The sequence below is a fragment of the Pituophis catenifer genome, unplaced genomic scaffold (genome assembly GCF_029215685.1).
Source record: "Pituophis catenifer annectens isolate HBS135680 unplaced genomic scaffold, rPitCat1.0.hap2 SCAF_2, whole genome shotgun sequence".
Lineage (NCBI taxonomy): Eukaryota > Metazoa > Chordata > Lepidosauria > Squamata > Colubridae > Pituophis > Pituophis catenifer.
Window position 1 is genome coordinate 15,170,110 of NW_027256882.1, and position 23,782 is coordinate 15,193,891.

Genomic DNA, 23,782 nt, shown 5'->3' on the forward strand with positions numbered 1-23,782 from the left:
CCTTCCAGAGCCAGCCAGGTCTCAGCTATGCCAGCAGAAGAGTCTCTAACCACTGGGGATCATGGCATCGACGGTGGTTTCCCTATTTCCCCTCAAATAATTGGGGGCTCTTTGCTCCAAAGGGGGCCAGACTCTAGGCTGCCTGAATCCAACAGGGAGAGTTTCCCTTCTCCTCTGCAGAATGAACCAGTGCAGGGAAAGTGAAGTGTGTGACACCCAGCCGGCTTTCATGCCTAAGGCGGGACTAGAACTCATGGTCTCGCCGGGTGCCCTCACCACTAAATGAAACTGACTCTAATTATAATTATTTCACCAGAAGCCGACACAGAGGGAACACAGGGAGGATGAAATTGGGGGGGGCTCTAAAAAATGGGGGCCTCTCCCTCTTTTCATCTCCCCATCCACCCAAAGTCTTGCAAAGGGACAGAATGGCTCAGGCAGCAGCTCCCTCTGACTTACCCTGGTCTGAACAGTTGGATCCTTCCTCAGGTGCTGGAAAAAGAAGGAAAGAAAAGAGCGTGAGGAGGTCTCTCTCCCTCCCTCCCTCCCTCTCTCTCTTTTGGCTTATAGGTGGAGAAACTCAACTCTTTCTGACTCCAGCTCCCTCCCTCCCTTTCTCTCTCCCACACCATCAAAGACCCACAAATAACATGGAGAGAGTTTGAACCAAACTGCTTTGGCTAGAAGGCATCAGAAAGAATTCTTAAAATTTATATATACAGGTATGTCCATACAGAACAATAATTCAGCAATTCTTCAGCCAGAGGGCAGGGCCGGCATGAGGATACAGATGGAGCCAAAATCTCTTTTATCAACCAGTTCGTAGTTAGAGAATCTTGTGATGGGAGACCAAGAGGAGATCCACCAAAGTTTGCTTGCTTATTTGTATTTATTGGTTTGTTTGTTTGTTTTATATTGCCACCTATTTGCCCATGGCGACCTCTGGTGTCTCCACTCCTAAGAACAGCCTGGCTGTAATGAAAAGGGGCCCATTTTCCCCTGTCTAAGTCTTAGGAGGAAGTGGAAGACAGAACAACTCTGTAGCTGCATGAGATTCTTTTGTGTTTAAACACACACACACACACACACACCTCAACTGATGGTCTTTCTGATCCCTGCTCTAAGTTGGAGATTACATGTAAAGAGGACAAATCACTCACTTGGTGCTGCATTGCAGTCATTTTGACGTTGCTTTTGACGTCGCTCTGCAAGGATAAAAATCAGTGAAAGTTCAAAAGAATCCACCAGAGATCACCCAATCACTCCCTCTGTAGGAGGAAGAACCCCAGGAGGTATTTCACGGACAGTTTGTCCTATCAACAAAGACAGAAAGACGAGGACTTCCGGTTTGCGAGCCTCGGCGACGGCGGTGTTTCTTTAAAGACCGCCAGCCCCGCCGCCTGTAGAGCCGCCCCGCGATCGAGGAGCGGCTCGAAAACTCCAAAATCTTGAAGATTGAAGGAGAAGAGATAGCAGGGTACAGGTTGAGCCCCTGTAACCCCCCAGGGAACTGTTTCTGGGGAGGAAACAGGCGTGGCTCCCTTCCAACCTGCTGAAACTCCGGGCGGCGTGGGACGTTTCTGCTAATTAGCAGAACAAGCCGGCAGCAGCAAACTCTTAAAGCGAAAGGAACTAATTTTAACAATCAACGGAAATATCAACTTGAATCCAGAAACTTGAAAACTGCAAGTATCAGTGCTTTGTTGACTTTCTAATTTAAAAGAGAAAGTGAGTGAGTGAAAGTGATTTGAAAAAAAATGGCGCCCAGCATTTGAGTTAACGAGCTAATGAAAGTGGATTTGTGAAGCCTTCCTGCTTTGTTACAAAGTTATAAAGCTGCTACAAAGTTGCTCTATCTAAAGAAAAAAATTCTTTTTCTAAAATTTGACTTTGTTTTACTTCAGCTTCACTTGATTAAATCTGGGGGACTTTTTTAGAAGCTTTTGTGGAAGAGGGAAAGGAAAAAGAACTTCCCTCTTTAGAAAAATTAGCTTACGTGGCACAATGGCTTCAAAGAAGCAGGAAGGGAAGGCATCAGGGGGGGGATCCCCCACACATAAACATCAAACGCAACTTCCCCCTGCTCAACAGTTACAAACTCAGAAAAAAGAAATTGATGTGGGAGATTTAAAAGACTTTATTTCTAAAACTTTGGATGAAAAATTTCAAGAATCTCAACAGGAAATAGATCATAAACTTCAAAAATCACATGAGGAATTTCTGCAGGAAATTAATGAAGTTAAAGATATGGTGAAGCAGAATCAAAATATGGTGACCAAAAAAATATCAGAAGTGGCGTCTGGCCTGGCAAATTTTATTGGGAAAGTTGATTTTAAAGTTGAAGAACTCAAATTAGAAGTTAATGTTAGGATGAAAGATAATGACTATAAAATTGAAGAAGCTGATAATAAAATGCAGAGAATTGAAGATGAGATTGTCATGATACAATTCCGGGCGATGGAATTTGCCATACGGCTTCGGGGAATTCGAGAGGAGGAGAGACAGGACTTGAGACAAGTTTGCTCTGAAGCCTTGGCTAAGATCTTACAAGTTAACCCTGATCTGGTATTTCACAAAATAGATAAAATTTACAGAGTGAACTCTTGGGTGGCCAGACAAAGACAACTGCCTAGAGATGTGGTCATATATTTTACTGAGAGAGAAATTAGAAATGAAATCCTCCAAAAATCTTTTCACACCTCTGTACAAGTGGGGGGCTCACGACTTGTAATTTTTAAAGAATTACCTCCTAAAATGCTGAAAGCTAGAAAAGAATTTGGTTTTCTTGTTAAGGAATTGAAAGACTTAACAGATACCCTTCCGGTGGGACGCGCCAGCTGGGATAATTTTTAGATATAAGGGAGAAGGATATCGATTGAATACTGTGGAGAAGGCACAACATTTTTATAGTACTATTCTTAAGGAAAGAACACCATCTCCACGTACATCTACAGTTTTGGAGATTAAGGAGAGTGAAGAGAGGCAATTGGAAGAACAGCCTAAGCAGGAATTAGAAAATGTGCAAGGTGCAGAAGGAGGTTTTCTGAGTGAGCCCTTGCTGGATTCTTCTCCAATTTTGGATTTGATTCAGTTGACTGAAGTTAAAGATCAACGTATAACTAGAGCTCAATCCAAATTACTTAAACAAAAGCAACAACAACAACAGGAAAGACAAGACAAGAAGGCAGCAAAGAGTACCCCACAAGAGAGTGGAGCTATGGGAGGAGCAAGATCGAAGCTCTTGGATGAACTTCAAATATTTTGCTCTGCGCTCCAGAAACAGGCCGATGACCCTTAAGTGTTTATCTTGGAATGTTAATGGGTTGAATTCAGCACAGAAAAGGAAGAAACTATTTACATATTTGAAACAATTTAATAATGATATAATATGTTTACAAGAAACGCATATTACAACTCAAGATCAGAAATATCTGATAAATTCAAAATTAGGAGTACATTATATATCTTCAACTTCGCAGAAAAAGAATGGTGTGGTTATTTATGTAAATAAAAAATTAACAGCAAAAGTTATAGAAGTAGATCAAGATGGTAGGTTTGTAGCAATTGAATTGCTTACAGCAAATGGTCAAATTCTTTTGATTGGAATTTATGCTCCCAACCAACAACAGGATTGTTTTTACAAGATGTTACATACTAAAATAGTGCAATGGGACTATAGATCTATTTTATTTATGGGAGATTGGAATGGAGTAATTGATTCTAAATTAGACAAAAAGAGCTTGGCAAAGTCTAGAATTAGACTACCGCAGACTTTTTTTGATTTGAAAGAAGATATGGAACTAAAAGATGTTTGGAGAATACATAATCCAAATGAATTGGATTACACTTTCTTTTCCGATAGACATAGATCTTTTTCTAGGATTGATTTTATCCTGTTGTCAAATGATCTACTTATTAAGACAAAAAGAACAAAGATTTTTCCAAGAACTTTGACTGACCATAGCCCTGTATGGATAGAAATTGAGATGGATAAGGTTGAGAGACGTTCTTGGAGATTAAATGAGAATTTGTTTAGATATGAAAAAAATACAATAGAACTTAAAAAGCATTTGAAAGAATTTTTTGAGATAAATTTGAATAAAGGTACCCCAATTGAAATTGTTTGGGACGCTAGTAAAGCTTATATGAGAGGGGTACTTATCTACATGAATTCTAAACATAGACTGTTCCGACAAAAGAAAAGATCTGAGTTGGAAATGGAAATAAAGAATAAGGAACAATTACTTATTAAAAACCCAACAGATGAAAGAATACGAAGTGCTATAAAACTTTTGAAAGACCAATTTCAAATGCTTATGGCGGAACAAGTTGCAACAAGTTTACAATACGCGAAGCATAATACATTTTGCAATGCCAATAAACCGGGCAGATGGTTGGCTTACACACTGAGGAAAAAACAAAGTATACGGACTATTGATAGTATTAACATTGGAGGGAAAGAAATTTTTCAACAAAAATTAATTAAAGAAGCTTTTGTGGATTATTATACTAAATTATATGCCAAAGAAGAGGTGCAGAATGGACTTATAGAAAAATATTTAAAGGATAAGAGAGTTACAAAAATTACTGATCAACAAAAGGAAAGAATGAATTATCCTATAACAGAGGAGGAGATAATAGCAGCAATTAAGCAGCTAAAAACAGCCAAAGCTCCTGGCACGGATGGTTTGACTGCAGTGTATTACAAAACTTTACAAGCTGAAATGGTGGAACAACTTAGAGACTTATTTTGCAATATTCAACAAGGGGGTAAAATACCCCCATCTTGGACAACTGCTTATATATCTCTGATACCAAAGGAACAAGTTGGTCCTAAAAAACCAGAGAACTACAGACCAATATCTCTTTTGAACACAGACTATAAAATTTATGCGAAGGTATTAGCCAACAGGTTGATGCCAGTAATCCAAAAAGTAATTCATGAGGACCAAGCGGGATTTATTGAGGGCAGATATATGAAGGATAATGTAAGGCAAGTAATAGACTTATTGGAATATCTTGATAAGAATAAACAGATTTCTGCAGTGCTGGTTTTTTTGGATGCGGAGAAAGCCTTTGATAGAGTGGATTGGAACTTTCTACTAAAGACTTTAAAAAAGATGGGCTTTGGGGACCAATTTATACAGTCGATCTCAGCAATTTATCAAGAGCAAAAAGCACAGATTATTATTAATGGAAGTTTGACGACAGAGTTTAAAATTGAAAAAGGAACAAGACAGGGATGTCCGTTGTCCCCACTTTTATTTATATTAACATTGGAAGTCTTGCTAAATACAATACGGGACTCAAAAATTTTGAAAGGTATAGTGATAAGGCAAGAGGATTATAGAATAAAGGCATTTGCAGATGATCTGGTTGTTACCCTATCACAACCAATGGAATCAATAATCCTGATGAACGACATTATACAAGACTATGGTAGAGTTTCAGGTTTTAAACTGAACTCAAAAAAGACTAAAATGATAGTTAAGAATATGACACAAGATCGTAAACACGAGCTTGAAAGGAGGGCAGGTTTTGAAATTGTACCTAAGGTAAAATATCTTGGAATTCAGGTTGCAGAATCAAATATGAAATTGTTTCAAAATAATTATGAGGTGTTGTGGCGAGAGGTTCAGAAAGACATGGAGACTTGGAAAAAGCTGCAACTGTCTTTACTTGGAAGAATAGCAGCAGTTAAGATGAATATTTTGCCAAGATTTCTGTTTTTGTTCCAAATGATTCCGGTGCTTAAAAGTGACAAACAACTGAAAGTCTGGCAGTCTGGTGTGAATAAGTTTGTCTGGAACGAGAAAAAGCCGAGAGTGAAATTGAAAATTATGCAAGATGTTCCAGAAAGAGGAGGCCTTAAACTCCCAAACCTACAGTTATATTATGATGCAGCAGCTTTAACTTTAACAAGTGACTGGTTTGGAAATAAAAAGGCTGGAATATTGAATGCAGAAAGTTTTGATCTTGAATTTGGATGGCATGCTTACTTATTCTATGAAAATAAAGTGGATAAAGTATTTAAAAGTCATATACTTAGAGACTCCTTGATGAAAGTTTGGAAGAAGCACCGACTCAAATGGGATTATAAAATACCGCTATGGCTGGATCTTGGTCATACCTTGTGGAATACAAATATAATGTCACTCGGGGGGTTTTTATATAAAGAGGTTCTTTTTACAGATGCGGGCAGATGGCAGCTGAAGACATTGCAGACACTGTTGGATGAAGGGATTAATTTAACCTGGTTACAATATAATCAATTACAAATGAGATGGAAAGAGGACCAAAAAACTGGTATTATGTTGCATGAGGAAGAATTGGTTAGACATATAAGAGAGAAAGGTCCAATGCATATTAAAAGGCTTTATAATGTTTTGTTAGAAAGAGATTCAGAAACGGAATTAGTTAAAGATTGTATGATTAAGTGGGCACAGAATTTTGAAGAACCAGTGATGCTGGAAACTTGGGAAAAAATTTGGGTTCAGAATGTTAAATTTACACAGTCGCAAAACCTGAGAGAAAATTTTTATAAAATGTTTTATAGATGGCATTTAGATCCTAAAAAGTTGTCATGTATGTACCCTAATGTTCAGCCAAAATGTTGGAGATGCGAATGTTTGGATGCTACGTATTATCATGTATGGTGGACCTGTAGGAAAGTTAAGGCTTTTTGGATAAAAATTTGGTGGGTCATGCAGAATGTTTTGAAGAAAAAAATTCAATTTTCTCCACAATTGTTTTTATTGGGTATAGTTAAGGGTTTTACACGGGGTGAAATAAAACTAATATTGTATATGATAACAGCAGCAAGATTGTTGATAGGTAAATACTGGAAGAATGAAGCTTTGCCTACTATCGAGGAATGGACTTTGAAGATGGCCAGTTTTGCAGAGATGGCGAAGATTTCAGCGTATTTAAAAGATTGTTCACAAGAGACTTATGAATGGGAATGGAAAAGGTGGATAGAATATGTTCAGAACAAATACCAAACTAGAAAGTATCAAATAGCTTTTATTTGAAAATAATGTATTAGAAATATTTTAATGTAAAGAGACAAAGAGGAAAAATTATATAGGGGGAGGGATGGGTTCAGGTTTATTTATTAGTGTTATTAGTTATGAGTATGTAATAGGGAAGTCTGGGGGGGAGGGTTGGGGAGGGTTAGGGAGGATGGGAAGTTTGGGGAGGGTGGGAGGGTGGTGGGGGGGTGAAAAAAGGGGTGAAAATGTAATTGTAAAACTTTTGCAATAAAAAAAAAAAAAAAAAAAAAAAACAAAGACAGAAAGACCTTCAAAATACAAATGTATCTCCTGACTTGTCCCAAGAGAGACCTGCTGCCTCTGAGATGGATGGAGGGGAAATGGGGGAAGGAAGCAACAGCAACTGGGAGGGGAGGAAGGTTTCCATGGAAATCCTTCTCTGCTGCTCTTTGACCAGACTCAGCGGAATCGAGACTGGAGTCCCAGTCAGAGGCTGAGATCTCAGATGCTCCCCAAGAGGGCTGGGAAAACAGGACAGAAGGAGACCCAGAAGAAGCTCCCCAAAGGGAGAGACTTGGGAGGACTCTCCCCATCTTCTCCCAATCATCCAAAAGAGAATACTTACTGCGAAAGTAACAAAAAGCCAAAATCCCAACAATCACGACAAGAGCAGGCACAACGCAGCCGATGATGAGCCCCAGGTTGGATTTTGAATTGGTTGGTTCTGAATTGGGAGAAAGAGCAGATAATTGAAGGAGGACCCCAAACGATCCTCCCAATCAAGGAAGAGACCTAATAACAACAACCTTTCTAGCACCCAGAAATTATGGATTCAGGCCCTAATTGGGTTGCTGAAATGAAGAACTCTTTGGATAATCCCAGATTTTCTGTGGAATTGCAATAGCATTTAGGCTTATATACTGCTTCACAGTGCTGTGCAGCCATCTCTAAGCAATTTATACAGCCAGCATCTTGCCCCCAACAATCTGGGTCCTCATTTTATCAACCTCGGAAGGATGGAAGGCTGTCAACCTTGAGCCCATCAGGATCGAACTCCAGGCAGTGGGCAGAATTAGCCCGCAATGCTGCTTTTCAACCACTGAGCCACCAGGGTTTTATGTGCAGCTAAATGACTGGAAAGTTCCCAAATTAAACAGTCTAAGGGGCTCCCTCTAATGGTAGGTTGAAGACACCTTCACATGTTCTTATGACACTGTCTTCATTTCATAACAGCCAAGCTCATGAAGGCAGCTGACATTCCTCTTTAGCTGCTCAGCTCAAAAGTTCAGACCGATAACCCCTTTATCACGCCAGCCACTCTGTGCATTTCCTGGAGTCAGCTGCACTTCATCCATTTTAATGAAAGTTGGCCTTGAGAAAAGGGACTACGACAGTGGTGAGTTGCTCCCGGTTCTGTCCGGTTCTATAGAACCAGTAGTAAAATCGGTGGGAGGCTCCACCCATCCGCCCAGATGTCATAAATGACGATCTGCACATGCACAGAAGTGACCCTGTTGCGAACCAGTAGTAAAGGTAAGTAGAACCCACCACTGGACTACAAGACTCCTCCTGACTTTGGGGATTCTCAAGAAAACAACATCTTTTGGGGATGCTCAGCATGATTGCTGCTCCTCTGCTAGAGGCAATACACAGGGGAGGGACAGAGGCCAAGAGAAGGATCTAAATGCATTTCATCTGGATTCACCAAATCTTATGATGGGCTCTGTTGCTTCTCTAAAGTCCCCTGAAGCCAATTACATGGACTGGTCCCTGCAGGTCCATTAATTTGAAACATGGGAAAAACCAACGGATTAAGGCTCAGGTATGCTCACATCTGGACACAGCTGAGGCCAGATTTCTCTCCCATAATCCTATAATCTGCTGAAGAGCCCAGCCTTTCCCTCCCCGCAGCCTCTCACCCTTTATGACCACGTCCAGAGGCTCCTGCAGGCCGTCGTGCTCCACGTGGCACCGATAGCGGTCCCTCTCTTTGGGATCAATCCGGATGCTGATCCAGTAGTGGTAGGTCCCATCTGCGTTGGGGGCCACAGACCCATGGAAGGTTTCTTCCTCCCAGACCTCCCCATCCCTCTTCCAGGAGGCATCGATGTCCCTGGGGTAGAAGCCATCTATGCGGCAGACGTGCGTCTCCATCCCATCCTCCACTTCCGTCCTTCTGGTCACCGTCACCACTGGGGTCTCTGCAGAAACGGCACCCCCGGAATTAACTTTGAGCCCCTCCAGAGCCTGGAAGGTGGATGAGAAACTTGGAGGGGCAGGAAATCTCCCGTCACTTAGCTTTTACCCAAAGATTTACATTCCACACTTGCAGCGTCTCCAAGAGTTTCAGGAAATGCTCCAAATCTGGAAAATGCTCAACCACAAGAACTCCTGATTTTGAGTCCTTCCCAGGGACTCAGCCTGAAAAACCTCCAGCAGTGAATTGAGGGTCCAAGGAAATTCCTCTCTGACTGCTTTGAACTCTGAGTGATCTTGGCCTGCTCCCTTCAGGGGAGGGATAGTGGAGATGCTCTTTAAGGGTTCCCATAAAAATATAACAATGCAGATATTTCTCCCTACTCTTGGGATCCATTTCTCCAAATCTGAGGCTGTTCTAGGGCTCTTTTAAGAGACACAACCACAATTTCAGGATTATTTATTTTATTTAGCATAGGGCAACACTTTCCAAGAGGAGTAGAATGGGAACCAAAGCAAGGAATTCAGGGCTTTAGGAATCTCTCCCTGGTTAATTTGGAAAAGAGATTCTCTCTCTCAAAGGGGAGCAGAGCGAGGTGAGGCCAATGGAAGAGAGAGGAGCTGTTGGCAATTGTGGGGAGGGGTCTCTAATGGATCCCAAACAGGCTTAAGAAGAGGATTCTTACCCTGGCATCCAAGCTGAAAACCAGAACTCAAAGGGGCAGAATGTGTCCAAAAATCTGTTCATAAAGGAAGAAAGTCCAGCCTGGGTCCAGATCCTCACCTGTCCTCAGCAGCGTCTCATTCCCGTAGGACAGGTACTTCTTCAGGGACACAATGCATTTCTCCTCCAGGTAGAACTTAAAGTACTGATTGCGTAATGAAAGAGCATCCCATTTCCTTTGAGTGAGCTGGGCCAGGGGTTCAGGAGCCACCCAGGTGAGGGTCTCCTTGTCGAAGGCGATGAAGGGCCTCCCTTCGTAGCCATACTGCATAAACCCTCTTTTGCTCCTGTTTCCCTGGAGTTCACAGCCATACATCCTCTGCCATGTGTGAAGGCCTGAAAGAGGGACAGGAGGATGGTTTGGGGAGTCATCAGGGGACACAGAGCCCCCCCTCCCTACAGGGATTTGAGACTGGAAGGAGGCACTGACACCTCCATTTCCTCCATAGCAATTCCCCCCAACTGTCCCATTTCAGCACCCCCTACAGGTCGGCCTGGGTTCCTGCATCTCCCCTGATGGAGCCCCTGAACCTCATCAGGAAATGGGCAGCTGGCGAATCCCCCTTTCAGCTTCCCAGGATCAATAAAAAACTGTGGGGATTCTGAGGAGGACCAAGAAGGGGGCGCAGAAGGAACAGAGGGGCAGAGCTTCCTCTGTCTTTTTCTCTCTCTCTCCTATGCTGGGAGGGGGCTCGGGGGGGGGGGGGAAGAAAAGGATCCCAGAGGAAACAGTTGCCTGAATCAACAACATCCAAGAGGGACTAAGAATCTTGTGGCCTCAAAGAGGATCCAGACGATCTGAGAACCTTTCAGGGATCCCTGTGGCTGTAAATCATGCTCTGCATTCACCAATAGCACCAAGTCAGAAGGGATGCTTCCCACTTTGGGCTAACCAGAAACAAACCAGGGCTTAGTGCAAAGAGGGAATGAAGCCTCGAAGGGCCACAAAGGAATCTTTTCCTCAGCAACAGCAGCAAGTGGCCCAGTCTGATCTGGACACCCAAAGGGTTATTTACCTTTGAAAGGAGCTTGAAGTTCACAGTCTTTGCAAGGCCCTGGAGAAGATATTTCAACTTCAAGTGACCAGATTCTTGGATTTAAAAAGGAAAGAAAAGGAAATTCTGAAACCTTTCTACATCTGCTTGGGCTTGAGAGTGAGGAAAGATGCCAGGAAGTCTCAAATCTAATGGAAAATCACCTGGAAGGCCTGCAGGGATCCTTTCCCTGCATCTCCTGCTCAGTCAGAGAACTTCCCTTTGGAGGAAGAGGAAGATCCTTGGGAGCTGCAGTCTGATCCTGCCCTCGAGTGGAGTGTTATGTCCTTATAAGGACATCCGCCGGGGATTGGCTAATCCACCGGCGGGAAATTCAAACAACTGTCATTGGACGGCTGAGTCTGCCGAAGCGTTTAAAAGAGCTCCGGCAGCACAGCCGTCTGCCCTCATTCAGAGCTGAAATAAAGGTACTGAATGGACCAACGCTGGTCGTGTCTTCCTTTCCCTGCGCTGATCTAACACTGGCGACGAAGGTACCAAGGACCACAGCGACGAACCTCGTGGCACTCTGCCAACAACGCAAAAGAGCTAGTCACTGAGCTGGAGTCACTGATTAGAGGCCACCTGAAGCATGGCAGCACCAGAAACCGCTTTGCTGATGCTAGCCCCTTTCCGACCAGGAAAGGAGAAATGGAAGTCCTACATGATTCGGTTTCGCCAGTTCCTGAGGGGCAACAACATCCGAGACCTGGACGACGACCGCAGAAGAGCCAGAAAGCAGCAGCCGCAATGCTAAGAGCCAAGGGGATCCACAAGATCCATAGGGCACCCCAATCATCCACGGAAGAGTCAGCTGCCGGATCAGACTTGGAGGAAGAAATGGCCGTTCACAAGGTCTGCAGACCCCCAAGGTGGGAAACCACTCAAAATGGCGACCGGGGGGAGCGTTGTGCCAGCTGCTGAGGAGACCATGCCAGGGCCAAGTGCAGGTGGAGAGATGTGACCTGCAGACGCTGCAACAAGAGGGGTCACATCGCTGAAGCCTGCAGAGCCGAGGATCCAGCCCCAGAACCGTCCAGCCACCAGCCGCGCGAAAATCATGACGACTACGCGAGATCATCTAGACGGTCCTCCTACCAGCCCAGATGGGGAGAAAGTGACGGCGCCCGGAGGAAAGCAGTCCATCAGACGACCATAGACCACTCAGACGACAACAGCACCACCAAGTGCCACGTGACGGTGCACGTGGAAGGGACTCCATGTTCCATGGAAGTAGACTCGGGATCGATCTACTCCATCATGGACTGGCAGCAGCTGAAGCGTCTCAAGCCTGGAGTCTGCAAGAGAGACTTGAAGCCCTTACGGTCAAGGCTGGTCGACTTTGGAGGAAACCCGATTGGAGTCCTGGGAAGAACGTCACTTCGGATTTCCTACCACAACTTCCAGGGCGATCTCCCCATCACCATTGTTCAGAACAGCTGCCCGAACCTATTAGGCATGGAATGGTTCAAGCCACTAGGGCTCGAGATCAGAGGGATTCACCAAATCCGGCAGGATGAACTCGACACCCTCCTCGAAGAGTTCAAGGAAGTCTTCGATGGTAAGCTGGGGAAATTTGTGGGAAAGCCCATTTCCTTCAATTTAGATAAGGCAATCACCCCAATTAGGCTAAAGCCCCGCTGGGTTCCTTTTGCCCTGCGGCCGAAAGTAGACGAGCAGCTGGATAAGCTGATCGCCCAGGGCGTATTGGAGCCAATTGATCATGCGGCATGGGAGATCCCCATTGTGACCCCCATGAAACATGATGGATCTGTGCGCATCTGTGCTGACTATAAATGTTCAATCAACAAGGCCTTGCAACAGAGTGCATACCCAGTTCCAGTGGTGCAACATCTGCTGCATTCACTGGGGAGTGGGTCAATATTTGCCAAACTGGACCTGGCCCAGGCTTACCAGCAACTGCCAGTAGATGAAAAAACAGCAGAGGCACAAACAATTGTCACCCACAGGGGCACATTTAAATGTAACCGCCTCCAATTTGGAGTCAGCGCAGCCCCAGGAATATTTCAATCTATGATGGAACGCCTTCTTCAAGGCATTCCAGGGGTGGTGCCATATTTCGACGATGTCTTAATCTCTGGCCACTCTAAAACCCAGCTACTTGAGCGACTGAAGCGAGTTCTGCAGTGCTTTAAGGAGAAGGGTTTAAGAGTCAGGAGAGAAGGCTTCCGGTTTGCTGCTGGCCGCCGCCAGATGCTCCTTCGGGATCGTCAGCTTCCATTGCCTGTCAGAGCCGCCTTCACAACGGAATGGCGGCTCGAAAAAACTCCGTTTCCATGAGGAAACAGAGATAGAGCCGGCAGGGGTGGGTAGAACTCTCTGCAGAGTCCCAAAAGTTTTTCTTTTACTTTTGGGACGGAGCGGATGAGATGCCCCGTATCCCCAGCCGCTGCTCCGGGCTTTGGGAGACCTCTGCTAATGCAGAGCCAGGCGTCAAAAGCAAGCCTGCGAATTTGACAGATTACTCAAAGAAAATGTGAGCTGGACCTGTAATACTGAAGCGCAAGTATTTTACTTATCTTTTAAAAATTACTTAAGAGAAAAGAGGAAGAGAAAGAGGAAAAAAGTTTTTTAAAATGGCGTCTGCCGCGACTGGAGAAGAGTCTGAAAGGGAAAGTCCTTCCGTTTTCTATTATTACAATGTAGCGGAATAAATACCACTGGCTACATTTGTAGACAAAACTCCGCTCCTGTGTTTCTTTCTCTCTTTTTCCCCTGGAGACTTGATATTGTTGCTGACTGGAAAGAAGTCTTTTTTCTTGTTTTTTTTTTTCTTTTAACAAAGCCTGCCTGGGCGGAAACATGGCACTGAGACTTGCAAAGTCAGATAAACAAGTAGGGGGGGGGATTCCCCCACTAACAATTTAAAGGAACAAGTTTTAACTCTTCAGTCTCAGAAACCTGATTTTAATATAATAGAATTTCTTTTAGAGGAGATTGAAAGAAGGGATGAGATTGTGAATCAGCAACTTGAAAAATTTAAGCAGGAAATTAAAGAATTGGTGAAATCTAAGTTTGATTTTTTGGAGCAAAAATTTTTAAAAGTGGCTAATGGTTTTTCAGAATTTATGATACAGTTGGCTACAAATATTAATTTACTAGAGTCTAAAATGGAAGAAAGTCAAGATAAATTGGACAATAGAATTCAAAAAATTGAAAATGATCTGACAAACACTCAGGATAATGGCTCAGAAGAAAAACCTAAAATGGATGCTGATCAAAAGTCTGGTAAAGTAGAAAACTTTAATGTGATGACTCATCAAGGCAAAGACAAGTATGGAAACCAATTAGGGGAAAAGAAATATGAGACACAAAAACAAAACCAACAAGACCAATCTACAAAGCAGAATGAAAACCGACCAGATGATACACAATTTGTAGAAAGGAAACCAGGATGGAAATTAAACCCACAAAAAGAAAAGAAAAAAAGAAATAGGTTGCATAAAAATAGAAATTTCTAAATCAAGCAACAGTGAAGCCAGTGACTTCAAAATATGAATGATTATGTGAAAACATAGAGGAGGCGACGTATTGGTCAATATCATCCTGAGGATAGGGGCAGATCTCTGCATGGCCGTAATCTTGGGACGTGAAAAGAGCCTTAAACTGATGGATCTGAATTATCCACTTTGGAATTTATTTTTGTGTTGATAAATATATTATAATTATTTTGAATCATAAGGCAAGAGAATTATGCTGGGGCATGCAGAAGATCGGTTTGTTACCCACTACGATGATGGGAATCAATAATCCTGATGAAACCCACAATTATTACTATATGGAATATAATTTTAATGTCACTCGGGTGGTTGTTTTTACTTTTATACATATAAGAAGATATTTGCTACTGATGGGGGTAGATATGATTGAAGATTCTGAATAAACTGTTGCACCAGCAAGCTATGTTACCCTATTATGGATGTTGGTTCTACCAATCCAGTGGAAAGACTTCAAAGAAGATATTGTTTGGACTATAAATTTAAAGTCATTGTCTTTTCTTTTTTATTTAGATATAAAGGAATATATATATATATATATATATATATATATATATATATATATATATATATATATATATATATATATATATATATATATTTAAGTAGTGTGGGCAGTGAATCAAAGATATTAAGAATTGTTGTGTATGGTAATTTTGCAGGATAGTGGGTGAATAAGCTAGTTATTAGACTGATTAGTTTAAGAAAAGGGATTTTTAAGTGATATATTTAGGGGAGTGGAGGAAATGGATAGAGTGGAATAAATGTTAAATTAGATTTTATCGGGAAGGCCGCTTTGTAAGGTTATAGTAATATACGTAGAAGATTAAATGTTAAAGTAGGATTTATCGTATAGTCTTAAAGTGGAAGGTGGTTTTGAATTGTTGTAATAATATATAGATTTAAGTTTGTGAGAGGAGAAAAAGGGCAGATTATTGCCAAATTGGGAGTTATAATACTATTATGCTAAATTAGAAGTTATTTTATAATGTTATAGTATAATGTCTTTTTTTTTTTCTTTTCTGAAATGTATGGATAAAGGGGGATGTTATAATATTAATAATATTTTTAGTAAGTAAAGGTCAATATTTAGAGGAGGGAGTAAGTAATCTGTTATGAATTAGGGTTTTTCTTTTTTGGTTACGAAGAAGTCACAGGGGGGGATGGGTGGGGAGGGGGGGTTAGGGAGGGGGAGGGGGAGGGGGAAAAAAAGGGGGGGAAATTTGTATTTGAAAACTTTTTCAATAAAAAAAAAAAAGAGTCAGGAGAGATAAGTGCATCATTGGGGTCCAGGAGGTCGAGTTCCTGGGCTATCTCATTGATGGAACTGGCATCCACCCCACCAAATCTAAAGTTAAGGCTATTCACAAAGCTCCAGCCCCCAAAAACAAAGCGGAGCTTCAGGCTTGGAACTACTGAATTTTTACAGTGTCTTTTTAAAACAGAAAGCCACAGCTGCTGAACCACTCCATCGCCTGTTGGGGAAAGCGGTACGTGGAAATGGGGGACAGAGGAGGAAACAGCCTTTCAAAACATCAAAGGATTGCTCTCTTCAGACAGCGTCCTCATGCAATACCACGAGACGCTACCCCTCCTGCTGACCTGCGACGCGTCACCATACGGGATTGGAGCAGTCCTCAGTCACCAACTCCCAAATGGAACAGAGGTGCCCATCGCATATTTTTCAAAAACGATGTCCAGCACCGAAAGGAACTACAGTCAGCTGGATAAGGAAGCCTTGGCCATCGTCGCGGGCATCAAGCGCTTCCATGAGTACCTGTATGGCAGGAGCTTTACAGTTATCACGGACCATAAGCCATTGTTGGGACTGTTCGCGGGCGACAAACCCACACCAAGCTACATGTCTCCCAGGATGACACGCTGGGCAATTTTCCTTGCTGGGTACTCATATATCCTAACCCACAGACCCGGCAAGACCATCGGAAACGCCGATGCCCTGAGTAGATGCCCATCCCAGGAGCCGGTGGAAGACCCAGCCCCCACACTTGGACTATTCCATATTGACAATGACCTCGCTTGCCCAGTCACCTCCGCAGATGTGGCAGCGCAGACCCAGAAGGACCAAACACTCAAACATGTACTGTCTTGGGTTCTGCGCGGGTGGCCCACGGGGAAGATGGCAGAAGAATTCACCCCATTTGTCAGGAAGCAGCAAGAGCTAGCCACCATGAAAGACTGCCTCCTGTGGGGCGACAAGGTCATGATTCCCAGATCACTCCAACATAAGACACTAGAGACTCTGCATAGGGGGCACTCAGGCATCGTTCGCATGAAGGGGTTGGCACGAAGCTACGTGTGGTGGCCAACCCTGGACAAGGATATAGAAACCTGGGTAGCCAGATGTGACCCGTGCCAGGAAGTCCGCCCAGCGCCACCTCATGCCCAGTCTACAGAGTGGGAGGCTCCCAGCAGTCCATGGTCGAGAATCCACATAGACTTCACAGGTCCAATGAGTGGAAGATACCTCCTCATCGTCGTGGATGCCTTCTCGAAGTGGCTGGAGGTCGTGCCCATGGCATCCACAACAACAGAAGCCACCACCAAGGCGCTCCGGACACTATTCACCACGCACGGGCTACTGGATGTCCTCGTTTCCGACAATGGGCCACAGCTCACATCCAAGCCCATGGAAACGTTCCTGGCAGGACTGGGCATCTGCCATGCCCTGGTTGCCCCCTACAGACCGGCCGGAAATGGGCAAGCTGAAAGGATGGTGAGGCTCACCAAGGAAGCTCTCACCAAGATGGGCACCGGCGACTGGCAAGAGAGGATCGACCAGTTCCTCCTCACCCAACACATCACGCCGCACTCAACAACGCACAAGAGCCCGGCCGAACTGCTGATGGGCAGAAGACTGAGGTCACATCTGGACCGGCTGCACCCCCTGTACAATCCGGAGGTGCCATCAGATGCCAGACGCCTGCCCCGCGCCTTTGCCATAGGAGACCTGGTCTTCGTGCTCAATTTCCACGGGTTTCCAAAATGGCTTAAAGGAAGAATTGAGAGCACAACCGGCCCGAAGTCTTATAGAGTGGAGCTGGAAGATGGACAGGTCTGTAGACGTCACATCGACCAGCTCTGGAAAAGGTGGAGGGAAGCGGAAGGAAACCAGCCTGACAAGGTAGGACTCCAACACCCTTACGAGGTAGGCTTACAATGCCCCGATGAGGTAGGCCTGCAACACCCCGATGAGGTAGGCCTGCCACACCCCAGCGAGGTAGGCCTGCAACACCCCGGCGAGGTAGGCCTGCCCCATCCCGGCGAGGTAGACCCACACCTCCACAGCAAGTCGAGTCATCACCGATCCAGGGGAGTAGACCGGTACCCGCAGCCCGAGGGGAGTCAGCACCACGCCGGTGAGGAGGCCATTCGCCACCCCAGCGAGAGAGACCTCCACCTCCACGACGAAGTAGACCGGGGACAACACACAGAGGGAGATCCGCAACCCCCCGGCGAGGGCGACCTACCACACCCCGGCGAGGGAGACCTCCACCGATGCAAGGTAGTAGACCAGGGACAACCCAGGGAGGGAGGCCCACAACGCCCCAGCAGAGCCAGCCAGCGACACCCCAGTGAGGGAGACCACCATCACCACGCCGGCAGGGTCGACCAACACCACCCCAGCAAGGTCGAACTGCACCAGCCCGACACGATAGACGGGCGATCCCCCGGCGGGGTCGGCCACCCGCCACGACAAGCCAACACACAAAGACAACAACAACAACAACAACAACAACAACAACAACAACAACAGAGCCACCAACAGAAGCCGCAAGGGTAATGGTAATGGTAATGGTAATGGACTTACCGGACATCAGACGTCACCCCCGGGTCGACAGTGATGCCCAGCCGCGAGGTTCCAGGGATCCCGGTCAGGGAAAGGACCAGTGCCACCAGCGGGTAAATCCAGACGATGCGGCCGGAGGTGCTGGGTCAGGGCCCGCACACTCAACGGCCGAATTCCGGACCATCCCGGGTCGGGAGCCGGAGGGGACAGGAGCTCTGCCTGCTCCGGCCGGCGGCGAAACTCAAATGGAACTGCGCAGGTCAGCCAGGACCAACAAGCTTCCCTCCTACCTGCGGGACTATGGGACATTCATTAGTGTTGATAGACAGACTTCGAACTAGGAGGGGAGGGGTGTTATGTCCTTATAAGGACATCCGCCGGGGATTGGCTAATCCACCGGCGGGAAATTCAAACAACTGTCATTGGACGGCTGAGTCTGCCGAAGCGTATAAAAGAGCTCCGGCAGCACAGCCGTCTGCCCTCATTCAGAGCTGAAATAAAGGTACTGAATGGACCAACGCTGGTCGCGTCTTCCTTTCCCTGCGCCAATCTAACAAGGAGATTCCCTGATCTCCCCATGGGAAAAAGAGTTCTGGATTTCTGCCCAAGAAGAATCTCCTGCCATTCACCGGAAAGCACTGAACATCTGGCAGCAGTTTTCAACTTCTGAGAACAAATTCTGTCTCATTTCAGAAGCATCATAAGCTAAGACAGAAATTGTCTTATTTCAGTTGAAGATGAAATATCTGGGACATAATCATTGGTGGGATTCAAGTAATTTAACAACCGGTTCTCTGCCCAAATGATTTCTTCCAACAACCAGTTTGCCAAACTGCTCAGAAAGTTAACAACCGTTTCTCCCGAAGTGGTGCGAACTCGCTGAATCCCACCACTGGACATAATTGAATATTTGTGCAGCAAAATGTAAGCAGAGGGATGACACTGAAAAGGCAAGTTTTATTTTTTAATGTTTAGTGTAGGAATTCTGTTAATGCATCTCTACTGGTCTACGCATGAAACAATTCTGGGCTATCTCTGAGCCTGGATATTCTGAGGTTTCCTGAGGCCTGAAAAATAGTTCAAGGGTTCCTGCAGGGTGAAAAGATTAAGAAAGGCTGCTTTAGAGAGGCTAAAATATATTTATATTTATAACTGCTGTGAAGAATATCAGAAGCCACTTTATGTTTTTCTTTCTTTAGTCCTTTTCTTCAACTTGTTTTCTTGTTTTATTTTTCTTTGATTTCTTTCCTTTGTCATCTTTACTTTGCATTATTTTACATTGGTTTTTATGTTCTCATTGAAAAGATTTAATACAAATTATATTAAAAAATTTAAAAGGCGAACAGGATGACAGGGATCATGACATAGTATTGAAAACTCAGAGAGGCTATTGTCACAAAGCCTTAGAGTAAATCAAGGATGCCACCACGTCTAGAATATTGTATGCAGTTCTGGTCAAAGACCTCCAAAAGGAGAGGAGGGAGCCGGAGAAGGTCCAGAGGAGGCGACTGAGGTGATGGGAGGGTGGAAGCAGCCTCCCTTTGAGGGAAGGTTGGGACATTTGGGGCTGTTGAGCCTGGAAAGGAGGCTCCCCTCCACTCTGGCTGGTCTCCTTCCTCCTTTCTCCACCAGGGGGAGCCCTCTGGGTCCAGCTCTGCTCCCCTGAGAGGCCAGCAGGGGGCCTGGAGGGATGGGGGTGGGAGACCCTCGGAAATCAGGGGCAGGACTGGCAGAGCTCTGGGGTCTGCCTGGAGGGGGGAGGGGCAAGGAAAGGGTGGAAGAAGGGGGAGAGGCTGCAGCTCCTTGGGATGAAAGGAGAGAAAATGGCTCCTGTTTGTGGAGAAGGTTGATCTCAGCCCAAAGCAGCCTATTGTTGCACACACATTTCCTTGCAGCCCCTCCCTAAATAAGATTCCTTGAAGGTGAATCTTGTCCCCCAAAGATGGCAGAAGGGGGGGCTGCTGAAGAAAGAGTCTCCCTCCCTCCAGGGCAGCCCCACCAAGAGGGCCGTGCAGGAGTTAAGCTTGAGGGACCAAGGATGGGAAGCCATGAAGGCTCTGAGAGACTCTGGAAGGGCCCCAAATGGAGGTTTCTTTCTTTTCCGTCTCTTCCCCATGAAGATTGGGAGGATCCTGGCCCTGAGATCCCCCCCCACAAAAGCCCCCACCCCCCATTTGGTCCTCCCGGCCTCTCCTTCCAACTGGAGGGTGAGAAGAAGCTCCTGGCATTTGGGCCCCACTCGCCCCTCCAAAAAGGGGGAGAAGGAAAGGGATCTAGTCTCCCCAGGTGGATCTGCACTCGATCCCTCATTTCTCTGGGGTGGAAACAGACAGAAGGAGAAGGACCTGCTTCCCCCAGGATCTCTTTAGGATCCACCTGCCTGCTTTTATGGGGGGGGGGGATCTGTGATTCCCTTCCTCCCCCACAGCAAGAGATCCACCAAGGCCAGAACCTCCATCTTTCATGGGGGGAGGGGAAATTTCAGTCTCTTTTTACCTCAGTTTATATCAATATCCATATCAATATTCAGAAAGAGAGAAGGATAAATTTAAACATTTTTTTATTAACTCTAGTTGGCAGAAAATGTCAGTTATGGTGGTAAGGACAATCTTATATTATTAAAAAAAAGAATAAACATATAAAAAAAGACTTTTTAAAAGATGTGGAAGCCGCCTTTCGCTTTGAACTTTTGCTTTCTCCCCGCTCTGGTTCCTGGGGAGGGGATTATGGGGCAGGAGGACCCACCCAACCCATCACTCACCTTCACTCTGATTGTAGCGATTCCTCAGAATCTCCAGATTTTTTCTGAACGCCTCCTCTTCCCTATGTGCTCCCTGGGTGCTTCTGTCCCAGTACTGGGGATCCTCCTTCCTAAACTTCTCCATCCAGGAGACTCGAGGCTGCTCCTTCTGGCTGTTGCTGTCGTAGTAACTGAAGAGTTGATCATCCACAAACCCCAGAGTGACAAAGTGGGGCAGCCCCTGACTGGGCTCCGAGATGGCGGTATAGAAATACTTCAGGGAGTGGGAAGAGGCGCCTGGAAGGGAGCCAGAGGGGAAGAGTTAGGGGGCTTCAGCCAAGGACCCTGATCCCATGGAGGCTCCCATCTGAGGCTCTGGGAGAAAGAAGGAAGAAGAAGAGGAGGAGAGTTGGGGGGCAGAGGAGGAAGGGAGGAAGGAAGGGGGAGATGGTGGAAGAAGAGGCAGGAGGTGAACTGAGGGAGCGACTGAGAGGGAAAAAAAGCAGCTTCTGGAGGGACTGAAGGGTTGGAGGGAAGGGAAGGTGGGAGGGTGAGAGAAGAGGGGAGGATCCCCCAAACTTTACCTGCCCCAAATGTGCCCTCCCCCCTTCCAGCAAGGCCTCCCTCAAACCCCCTTCTGGGTTGCTCAGCCTCTGCCCCAAGGAAGCTGCAATGGCTGCACAGGTAAAAGGGGGGATTCCACCCTCCCAGAAGCTCAAAAGCAGCAGGAAACCCCCCCTGGTCCCCCCTCCTTTCCATTCACAGAACAAAAAAAACCCCATCCTGACTTCACTGAAGGCCAACCTGGACTGTTAATAGGTGCAGATTTGGGGAGGGGTTTTATAAAACGGGGGAGGGGGAATCCGGGTGAGACCAGAGGCCATGGGATCCTTTGGGGGGAACCCAAATGGGGAAGGGAAAGGGGGGAGGGAAGGGAGCAGCAATGAAGTGACTTAGACCCCCAGATCTTCCCCCTGTCCCCCCCCTCCCGGCTGGAAAATCCCCCCTCCCCTCCCAGAGTTCAGCCATCTGAGCAAGAATCAGATTTTGAACCCAGGACTCAGAGGGGCTCCTCCTCCTTCCACAGAAAATCTCAGTCTGATTAAACCAAGATTTCTTCCTTTCAGCAACCCAATTAGGGCCCTCAAACTCTCCTTCAAGGACCTTTGCAATGCACCAGATTCCCTCTGAATCTCCCCCTTCACTTTCCCCAGAAGCTGCTCTGACCCTTCTCCTCCTCTGGGGCTGATCCTGCACTTGGTCAGCACAAAGAAAGGCAGAAATGCCCCTCAGCCACCTTGGAGGGGATTGAGATCCTGGCTACACAACTCTTCACATGATCAGTGTTACTCTCAACGTAAAGGCCTAAATTAAGAGTTTCTCAGACCCCGACACTTGGACTTCAACTCCCAGAATTCTCCTCACCCCCAGAAAACCATTGGCCCCTCCACCCTGGCCCCACCCCCTGCCCCCAAGGAGGATGTTGGGAGCTTCTGCTGCCATCGCCCATATTTGGGGGAGGGGGCTCAGCTGGGATCCTCTCCCTAAATTCAGTCTCTGTCTGGAGGGTCCTGTCATCTTTAAAGCCCCTCTGGGGAATCCAACATAAAGATACAAAATTCCGACGCCCCCAAAGGGACTCACCGAAGCAGCTCTCCAGCAGAGCGACCCCCACCACCAGAAGAGACAGCAAGCGCAGAGCCATCCAGGCCGCGATCCTCAGCCTGCGCTCAGAGCTTTTGAAGTCGCGGGCAGAGAAAGACGCGCCCCGGGTCACCGACAAGGAACAACCCAGAGCAAGCCGGTGATTGGGCAAGCTCAACCAGTAGAAAAAATATATCCCCATGTCGTCATTGTTGCTAGGCGGATGTCCAGGCGCAACTGGCCAGAGAGGAGGGGAAAGGAAAGCGAAAGTTCCATTAGGAAATCCCCTTTCAGGCATTCCGCCTCTTGGGGGAGGGGCAGAGCTGCGGAGTCGAAAAAGAGGGGGGGTTCTCTAATCCTGGGGGGAGGGGCGCAGGCGAGGGGGAGGGGATCAGGTGGAGCTGTCAAAAAAGCCAAGGCAGTCCTGGGCTGCATAAACAGAGGGATGCCCAGCCTATCGAACAGGTGTATGTGTCAGGATAACTGTCTTCCAGCACTTGAGGGACTATCCCAGAGAAGAAGGGATTGACCTCTTTTCCAAAGCCCCAGAGGGCAGGACAAGAAGTCATTGGGTTCGAAGCTTGTTAAACAGAGATCCAATCTAGAAAGATAATTTTTTTTTAAATGAGAACAATTAATCAGTGGAATAACTGACATCTTGGAATTGTGAGAGCTCCATCACTGGAAGTTTTCAAACATAGACTAGAGAACCGTTAGGCTTGGATGGTATTATTTATTTATTTATTTATTTATTTAAATTTGTATACCACCCTTCTCCCTGAGGACTCAGGGCGGTGAACAGCCAAGTAAAAGCATAAACTACAAACATTAAAATACAATTAAAAAGATATATATAAATTATATATATATATATAAAGTGTTTTTAATTTTAAAAAGTGTTAGGCCAGCCCGGCTTGCTGGAAAAAAGAAGGTTTTAAGGGCACGGCGGAAGGCACCGAGGTCTTGGATTCTCCTTATCTCTGGGGGCAGCTGATTCCAGAGGGTAGGTGCCCCCACAAAGAAGACCCTCCCTCTGGCGGTCACCAGCCTACATTGTTTGGCTGATGGCACCCCGAGGAGGCCCTCTCTGTGGGAGCGCACAGGTCGATGGGAGGCCGTCGGTAGC

At 45.9% G+C, this 23,782-nt stretch overlaps 1 protein-coding gene across 1 annotated transcript; it reads right to left on the bottom strand.

Moving 5' to 3' along the window:
- Positions 1-433: 433 nt before the first annotated feature.
- LOC139311799 (major histocompatibility complex class I-related gene protein-like) lies at positions 434-22,736 on the bottom strand. The gene is made up of 7 exons (XM_070936316.1): positions 22,657-22,736; positions 21,034-21,309; positions 9,973-10,248; positions 8,912-9,193; positions 7,618-7,716; positions 1,161-1,205; positions 434-492 (listed from the first exon to the last, which is right to left on the bottom strand). The coding sequence occupies exons 1-7, from the start codon at positions 22,715-22,717 to the stop codon at positions 434-436; spliced, it is 1,098 nt and encodes a 365-aa protein (XP_070792417.1). The 5' UTR covers positions 22,718-22,736.
- Positions 22,737-23,782: the final 1,046 nt, after the last annotated feature.